At 48.5% G+C, this 9,624-nt stretch overlaps 1 protein-coding gene across 2 annotated transcripts in view; it reads right to left on the minus strand.

Moving 5' to 3' along the window:
- Nucleotides 1–216: 216 nt before the first annotated feature.
- Nucleotides 217–9,624, minus strand: part of LOC105892194 (protein phosphatase 1 regulatory subunit 29) — a 44,409-nt gene continuing 35,001 nt past the window's right edge. The window contains exons 2-3 of one of the 2 annotated variants that reach the window (XM_031561427.1): nucleotides 3,671–6,710; nucleotides 217–1,387 (exon numbers count right to left, since the gene is read on the minus strand). In XM_031561427.1, the coding sequence (XP_031417287.1) occupies nucleotides 3,672–6,395 (2,724 nt within the window). In that variant the 5' untranslated portion in view covers nucleotides 6,396–6,710 and the 3' untranslated portion in view covers nucleotides 217–1,387; nucleotide 3,671. Of the gene's footprint in view, nucleotides 1,391–3,670; nucleotides 6,711–9,624 lie in introns of both variants that reach the window. The other variant, XM_031561379.1, reaches the window with a different exon arrangement.

The raw sequence follows: 9,624 nt of genomic DNA on the forward strand, positions 1-9,624 counted from the left end.
AATAATCTGTGGAGTTCCTCCAGAAAGTCTGTCTCTTCTTTTTTGATTTGCTTCTGTTATGGTTGTTGGGATGGAGAGATTATTGGTGTAATCAGATGGACGCTTTACTGTACAGTCACAGTCATATTGATGCTTGAAGCAGAGCATGACCACAACAGCCAAACTGGCAGTTCATTTAGTTTTAGCGATATCTAACGCAGCCACAGGGCACAATGATATGACGATGGTCCATTTATTGTCTTCCTATATACTTAATATAGAAATCAGGTTAGGCTGGAGTGAGATCATCTTAAGTCATCTTACAGCAACATTTATACACTTCCTGTACACATTTCTTAGTACATAAAAATATTTCTTAAAAAGACCACAAATTACAAAGATTAGCATCAATGGGCCATAATAGACATGCATGGAAATGTGAAGACGCGCCGTCCATGTATAAAATTGGAGATGGCCAAAAAAAAAAAGAAAAAAAGAAAGGGGATAATTAGCCTGGAATACTAATTAGACCTTTCACAGTCATGCTAATGGACGAGAGGCTGGGAAAGGGGGAAACATCAGCATCAAATGTCCAAGGCTGTTTTCTGTCTATTCAGTTTGCAAGAACATATTGATTGAAGAGCATGTAAACATTCAGAAAACGTTATTTTTATAACACAGTGTCCTTGAAGAGGAGAGCACTTTACAGGGCTGCAGTCTTTTGCTCCTCTGAAAAAGAACAGAACAAAAAAAAACATCTTAAAAAGGAATAACTACTCATATCAAAATCCCCATCCTGGCACACTGTTACGGGATTCAACAATGGTCCTCTATACAACATTTCTCTTAGTTTTAAAACTGGGTCTTCATAATAGCGGGCAATCGTTTTGTACAGAGGCGTAGACAGATTTTTGTTCATCAACTTCCGGTTGCTAAGAAAAGGAAGACACTTTCATCACCCTCCATGCCTGACAAGTTTATTGTTAAAAAAAAGAAACATTGTCTGTATGAATGGCAGTCATGGATGGATCCCTACTGTTGCATTCCTATGATTGCTAGTGGGGTTTTGTCACAGTAAGCCTCCGGTAGCAGTACCCCTCTTGGGTAATGTTACATCTTGCAGTTGGTCAGAAAAGTGATTTTCTCTGATATACCCCCTAATCCAGTCTTTTGCTTGTGATTGCTTCCTCCAGAAAGGAAGACGCACAGCTCTCCAAAGGGAATAGTGTCTACTGTGGTGGTTTGTCTTCTTCGTACATAGATAGTCCATAAAAAGTCTTGTTTTTCTGCATGTGATCTCACTGTCACCAGGCAGAGGGATTCTGGAGCCAACAGCCAATCAGAGCCCTTCTTAGGCATCACGGACCAACACCATGGAGACCAAAGACCAGCAGGCAGTGTGGGATGACTGCTGCATTGAATTGAGAAGTCGAGCGATTAGACAGTTTGGCATTCAGTGAACACGTCTTAATCAACACTTTGCAGCAGAGCTAGCCCATAAACACCACATTTGCAACTGCATGCCTTGAGGAGATCAAGGCCACATAAATAGAAGATCAAACTAATTAGCAAGTAAACGAAGCGAAGAACTTATCTTTCAGGGGAGATTTAAGTTTGTCCCTGTAAGAGGCTGTGTGGACTATTAGCATGTCTGGCTTTTTTAAACACGTAGGGAGCAGAGACCAGAGTTTTTCTAAGCGGGGGTCAGATCAGCATATCAGCGCAGCAAGCCTCAAAACAGTGGTAACTGGACATGATGCTCAGAAACGGCCCAGACAGGTAGTTATCTGCTTAAGAGAGGCTTTTATCTTATGCGCATGCTTGAGGACATCTCGTTCTGACAGATATGAAAAGCATAAATGAAGTAGCCTCCACAGGATTTATTTGTTGCACTGCCCCCAGATGAGTCAGTGAACTTTTCAGAAAATCCAGGGTAAAACTGCATCAGGCTGGTACAAGCAATTTGACCAGGGCGAAGGAAGAACACAGGGTGATGTATACCTGGAACTATGACTGGGTGAAGTATTAATGTTAACAGTTACACTCGATGCAATGCTAGTATCTAAATGTTGGTTCCAGTTCCATGGTAGGAATAAACCCTCTTTTTACAGAACATGAATAGCAAAGGGCATTCTCTTGTTACCTAGGTGAAAGTGGAATCTAATCGTAAGTGACAACCTTGAATAAATACCCAGTCTTTTTTTGCAGAGGTGTGTTATATGGCAGGCCTGGAGCTCTTACAGAGTTGATCTGCAGAGGCCACATGCTAATTTACCTCAGACAACCGCCGCAATGAGCCCTTAGGGATTAACACATTCAGTGCACCAGGCAGAGAGGTTAAGGGCAGGATTTAGCATTGATGTGGATTATTCAGGCATGCCGTGTGTACGCGAAATGCACATGACCATGCAGCGGCGGAATACTGTTATCGTCTGTGCATTTCGTTACAGTATCAGTAATCCAGCTCTATGGATTATGGTAGCCAAAGAGCTACACCTTTAGTAAGGTCAGTGTTGGAATAAACAACTGGTCGTCTTTCATACAAATGAGAACTCAAGGGGTTCTGATCAGCTCATCCACCTCCATAGATACTTGCATTCATACAGACAAGCTGTCATTTGCGTACACTCGATACTCAAGAGTAATGCTTCACACTGGGGTTTTGATTAACTAATATTAAATGCAGTAGTTAACGTCAATAAACCATTAACCATAGCATTAAACACGGCTTAATGTGTGCTCATGTTGATTGTTTGTTAGGTAATGAATAAAAAGATAAGTTAAAAGGATGTTGACAGTGCAATTCATCACCAAACATTACAAAATAATACCTTTGATATTTAAGAGTACTAGTAGTTTGTCAATACTGAATGGGTTAATGTGGGCAACACCCAGTGGGGTGGTTTCCTTCAACAAATCTACCAGTAAGTATATGGAAAGTGAAGAAGGTCAGATTCTATTTCTCATACTGCTACTGTTTCTTCACATCCCTGGCTGAATGATAGGAATTCAGCACTTCAAAAGAGCACTGACGGCCAGGCGGTTGAAAGGCTCCAGACATTTAGAGGTCATTGCTGATGTTGGTGCAAATGATCGCTCACAAATATTATTTACACCTCAACTTAAAGCATAGCTTAGTAAGGTGATTTCATTTATACCTTTAAACTCTTTAAATCAACTTTATTTTGTCTGTCGTTTTTTCCTGATATTGACTACCAAAACGTAAAAAAGCAAACTGTGCAGAGTCTCTTGTGTGTGCAAGCGGATGACATGACTCTTGACGGCATGAATGATCAAATATCTTCCAGCACGGGCTGGCAAACTAGGGCAGCTCTCCACATGCCACATGGAGTGTGTGGGTGGACAGAGCAACTCTGCCTATCCCTCTCTGTCTGAATAAGGGCTGAAGCACCACTCATGAGCATGTAGCAAGCTTAATTATATCATGAACTGTGCACTGAATTTGGTAAGGAGTTGGTCTCTGCTCCTTATTCTAAAAATAAGCACTGACGAACGTTAGTGAAAGGCCTGATCCCGATTTGGACTCATCAACTATAAAACCATTTGGTCTTTGGTTTCCTCTTTCTTTCTCTGCTGTATGATTCAAGGCACAAACCGATCAATCAAAACGAACTCCAGACCCTGTCAAACACAACCTTGTTTATATTGACCAGACCTTGATGCTCCTCACCTCACAGCTTCTGCTGTGCAGAGACACCCTTCCAGTAGTCAAGGATGTCGTGGAGATCTTCCCCCTTGGCGAACTGGACTTTCTTGCGAAGGGCGTTGCCAGCTGTGACGTAGCACGATTCGTCGCGTGGGCCTTTCCGGTACGGGCGGAAGCGTTCCCATATCCGGAGCGTGTTCTCTGTCGAGTACTCGGGGCTGGAGGAGTACCCCTCGTAGTTCTGGTGGCGTGGTGAGAGCTGCGAGTACGAGGTAGCGTCCCTCTTGGAGCGCGAGAGGGGCTTCAGGAAGGAGGCCCTCTGGGCCGGGGAATCTTGCAAGCCCTCGTAGTAGAGCGCTGGGACTGAGTGACGGTGCTCCGAGCAGTGGTAGTCCGGGTGCGCCTCCAGGTGCTGCTGCTGCATGGCTATTCCATCCATGCCAGCACCATCCATGTTGTACCCACCACCCCCACTCCCGGGCCCCACCAGAGGAAGCCTCTCCAAGGGCTCCCCACAACCAATAGGGCTGCCCTTATCTTGGTACTGGCAGGGGTCTGGGCTTCGGGGCTCAGGGACATCAAGGCTGTAGACGCGGCCACCTTTGCCGGATACTCCGCAGGACAAGCCGGAATACTTCATTCCAGCGCCAACTATCATGGCAGCATCTGCACTCATCTGTCTCTGAATGGGCCGTACAGCGCTGGCGGGGGGAGGCGGGCGGTAAGGGGGCGACATGAAGCCTCCGCCTGTGATCCCTGGCCTCTCGACCATGGAGCCTGGAAAAGGCAGCGGAGGTGGCGGAGGGATTTTAGGGGACGGCACCCTGTGGCAGTTTTCCGTTATTCCTGGGGAGTGGGGGATGAGTCCTTTCGTCAGGGAGGAGGTGCACGTGGGTGGAGAGGAGGTGGGGTTTACAGAGGCCATGGTGGCCGTGTTTGAGGCGGCTGCCACCGCGGCAGAGTCAAGCTTGAGCGCGTCGATGCAGTTGTTGATGATCTGGTTGACTTTGTCCACCTCCATGGCGATGGTGGAGATCTCCGAGGTGGAGCCCCGGCCGTCGTCATCCGAGTCGTCCCCCAGGTCGCTCCCGTCATCCTGACGGAGGTCCTGCTCCCTCAAACATTGGCCCCCCTTCCCATCTCGGCACCTGTCGTCCCCACCCCCAAAGGTCCTCACATCCATGTAGTTCCCCTTGCTGCTGCCCAATGCCTCAGAGAAGGCCGTGGCCATCTTCTCCACCTGGGGAATGGTGGAGAGGCGCGAGGAGCTGGTGTTGCCCGAGCCGTGCAGCATGCCCGAGCTGGAGGAGGAGGACATGGGCATCTTGCTGTGGTGGTGCTGGTGGTGGGCCTGTTCGTGGAGCTTCTGCACCCCTGAGGGGTCGTTGGCAACTGCCGCGGCCGCCTCGGGGCCGTACCTCATTTCCAGAATGGTCTTCTTGACGCAGATGGACTTTTCTTTTTCCTCTGCCATCCGACGTTTCCGCAGGCAGTAGTAGACCAGGCCGAGGATGATCACCATCCCGAAGAGGCAGCCCACGATGGTCACGATGTAGTGGGTGGTGGTGGACGGTGTGGGGGGCACGTCCTCTGGCACGGGTGTGGCAAAGCTCAAACAGGTGTGGTTGTAGCGCTGCGAGTTGCGGATGGACGCCACACAGAAAGTGTAGTTCGTGTGAGACTTCAGCTTGTTCAGAGTGATGATCTCCTTCTTTTTGTTCAGGTTCATGACATCGGACACGTACGTGTGATTGTACTGCACCAGAATGTACATTTTGCTGAACGGCTTGGGGATCATCACCAGGAGGGAGGCTGTTGAGAAGGACACATGGCGCAGCTTGAGGCTGGGACCGAGTGCGTCCATGGAGGAAGACGACGTCGTGGGCTGCGGGTACAGCCCGACACGGTCCATAAAGTCCGGCCCCATGCCAGAGGAGTCGGGGTCTGGGGGGAGGGACGTCATCCCAGGGATGAACACCCCGTCCCGGCAGATTGACGACAGCATGTTCCTCGCGTTGCGCCCGTGGCCCGGTAGGGGGCTGAGCAGGGGGTAGTTGTACAGCTCCCGGGGCGACTCGCACTGCAGCCGGTCGTAGGTGTGGGTGACGTTGTTGAAGGCCTCCAACCAGGTGAGGAAGCCGTAGAGCTCGCAGCCGCAATGGAAAGGGTTCCCCGCCAGCTCGCACACCATGAGCCGATTGAGTACGGTGAAGGTGGAGGGGTCCAGGCGCGCCAGCTTGTTGGAGGACAGGTCGATGCTGCTGAGGCTCGGGCACTCCCAGAAGGCGTTGGTGGAGATGACCTCAATCAGGTTGTGCTGGAGGAAGAGGCACTGCATGCGGCCCAGGCCCCTCATCATCCCCTCAGTGACGTTGGTCATCTTGTTGTAGCCCAGCTGCAACACCTGCAGGTTGGCCTGCGCAGCAAAAGCGCCATCCTCGATGTAGGAGATCTCGTTCTTGGTGAGATTGAGGTCGGTGAGGTTGGTGAAGCGGCTCAGCGAGGTGAAGAACACGGCCTTCAGCTTGTTCTCGTTCAGCCGCAGGTCGTGCACCGTGTTGTTGATGTGCTGCGGGATGGTCTCGTAAGGAGGCTGATTTTGGCTGCAGATTGCCAGCCACACATAACCTTTCTCCCCCTCGATGAGCCAGCAGTCACCCTGCACTGATGCCGGGAGGAGAAAGAAGGCCGGGAGGAGAAAGAGGAAGGTGCAGGGGAAGGCAGAGGGGGCACACCACCTGCTATGCATGATGGGAAAGGAAATGGGTTTCTTCTGAAAAAAGAAATAGAGCAGAGAAGGGGGGAAAGTTGAGGTGACAGGGAGAAGGAGTGGGGAGGAACTTGGTGGTTCGAGAGGAGGGTGAGGTCTGGAAAAAATTGGAGCAGATTCGCTTGTTCTCACAGCAGCGGGATCAACATGGTGTCTAGCAGAGTCCCCATGCTTCTATGATTCCTGGCAGCTTACGGTGTTGACTGACACAGTTTTTCCACATAGTCACCTCCTTCACCCGCCGCTGTCTTCTTTTCCCAGACGTGATGAATGTGCCAGAACTGGAACACAACCCTACAGATGAGAGACATAGAAACAAATATTAGAAATCACATCTAAAACCTTTAAAAGTGAATGGTGTCACAGGGGGCAAAAGCATAGGTTTAAATGGTGGGATGATGAATTTATTGCTATGGCAGTTTTTTCTCTGATCCACTTGCCCTAGCCCTGGGCCTAGAGACAATTGTATTGTTTTGGCGCTATATAAATAAAATTTCATTTCATTTCACAGGGTTAGGGTTCTAACACAGAAACATGGTACCGCAACAACACAGTAAACAATGTCATGCCTGTACCTAAAGACAACTCATGTGCTAGGTGCTCATAGCCATCAGCTATCCGCTCAATAAAGGGGTGGATTATAAGTCAACCATAGGTGCATACACTGCAAAACAACATGGACCATAGGTGCTGATCTCAAGATGTTCATCCAACGTCCAGGTCCACATAAAATGTACACAGGTCACCAAAACGTCAGGCAGGCAGAAAAGCTCATTGGTTAAATAGGAACACAGTCTTCAGTTCAACAGCCAATGCAGGCAACCTCTACTCAAAGCGACAGCAACTTTCCCAGTAGGAAAGTACCAATGCTCAGTGTTATTCACACTCTTGGTATTTCTAGGGCCCCATGCTGTGTTGCTTGCCTACCAGTGGGGAGTCGCTGATGCGTTATTACTGTAATTTTCTACAAGAAATGAAAACTGGAGAGCATGTGTGGATATGAATGTGTGTATGTTCCCATGAGTGTGATGATGTGTAGACAGTGGTGATACGTTACCGACACACATGCACGCATAAGTTTGTGTGTGTGTGTGTGTGTGTGTGTGTGAGTGTGTGTGTGTGTGTGAGAGAGCGAGAGAGAGAGAGAGAGAAAGAGAACTTGCATTTTCATAACCACAGCTGAAAGACCCCAAAAGGCCCAGATAATCATTCCCATGCTGAATTTTCTTCACCCCAATCATATTAAGATGTGCAGTGCATGGCTCAAGGTCCAGCGAGTGTGCCGCTCAAAATGGGCCCATTTGTCTCTCTCTGGCACCTATCTGTCAGGCTCTCCTCTCCTCCTGCTTTCAGGACGGTTCAGCCCTCCCCCCGACACAGACCATTTATCAGCTAACCATCTATGGGCTTCACCTCCTCATGGGATCCCTGCTCACATAAGAACCCATACTCCAGGGGGCTCTCATCCTATCTGCATGTCTGATGATCCGTGAGAAAGCTGCATTTCAACACGTCATCACACACACACACACACACACACAATCCCACACACACACACACACACACGCACGCATACACGCACACACACACACACACACACACACACACACACACACACACTGACACACCGACAGACACACACACACACACACACACACACACTCAGACATACACACACACACACACATGTATACTCATACACACACGCACACAGAGTGTCAGGGGCTTGTTATTCCCAAGACATTTTCCAGGTGAAAATTGAGAAAAAACACCTCTCACAAAAACAATGCTCCCTCTCGCTGTTCACCGCCTCTCTGAGGAGCTCTGGCTCTTCTCATTTCATTTCTCCTGGTGTCGATATTCCCGGGCGATCGAGCTCGTTCGCCAGTAATAAGACCCCAGCATATTCCGTATTATGAGTGTGTTAATTACAAGCCGATTCAATCCTGGGATAAAAGGGAGACAATTTCACACAAATGGAAGTCTCCTTATGGTAATTCCCTCCCCCTCTGCAGCTCGAGAAATGAGACTCACAGGACTTTAGGGGGGGAAAGAAATGAAGATCAAGTGAGGGTTTTAGAAGAGAAAGCAGCAGGTTGTTCTTTCTGAGCTGTCCGCAGGGCACAGACTTTTGGACTTTCAAGTAGTCTTTGTCAAATGAATTATAGCCGATATATCTCCCCCACTGTCACTGACGTTTAAGCCATGCTGCCCAACCTCCTTCTCATTTTCATTCTTCCTCTCTGATGCTTCTGTCTCCCTCCCTGTTCCTTCTCTCCCCTCACTTCCTCTCTGGCAAGCGGACCACCAGAGATGTGATCTCATTTGATGCTCTAGATACTGAAGCCCATAGGAAGCTTTAATTAGGGCTAGGTCTACAGAAGAGAGGGCTGCACTTAGAAGGTATGACAGGGTTGAGCATATATATATATATATATGTCCTGTGGGTAAGCGAGAGACAGAGAGAGTATGTGTGCGTGTGTGTGTGTGTGTGTGTGTGTGTGTCTGTGTGTGTGTGTGTGTGTGTGTGTGTGTGTGTGTGTGTGTGTGTGTGTGTGTGTGTGTGTGTGTGTGAGAGAGAGAGAGAGAGAGAGTGCATGCTTACCCTTGTGAAATATGGCTACAGAGGCTGTTTGTGAGGTACCAAAGGTTAGGGGATCAAAGAGACCAACACCATAAGGACTCCTGATGCTTGACCTATGTTCCAAATGAAATAGTGCTGTAGTCTACACGAGAGTGTGTAAAAATCTAACCGAGCTACTCCAACTGACATCTCATTATTCACCTGTTTATGTCTCGAGAAAGTGGAAAATGGGAAATTGGGAAAATGGGAGAGGAAGCCATCACAGCATATTCCCTTGTGCTCAGTCTCAAGAGCAGATGCAGTGTAACTGTTGTTGGCAGGCCCTCCTGTAGAAAAGACTGCCAATTAAAATAGATCATGTGTCTCTTCAGGCTTATTATCCACAATGTGCTTCTCCGAATCTTGAGTGAAATTAAACCGAGCTGCCATCCCCCCTCCAATCTTGGACCAGCCCGACTACATCCATCATCGCACCACGCACTGTTGATTATCTCGGACCGACTCCATATGTACACTGAAGGCACACAGACTCAGTACATCATCATTTTCCAAAAGACATGGATCCAGACAGACAGGGGCTGGAGCAACAGTGCTAGTTCTCCCAGCATTGGAACTGACACACAG

This window comes from Clupea harengus, chromosome 1, assembly GCF_900700415.2.
Source record: "Clupea harengus chromosome 1, Ch_v2.0.2, whole genome shotgun sequence".
NCBI classification, from domain to species: Eukaryota; Metazoa; Chordata; class Actinopteri; order Clupeiformes; family Clupeidae; genus Clupea; species Clupea harengus.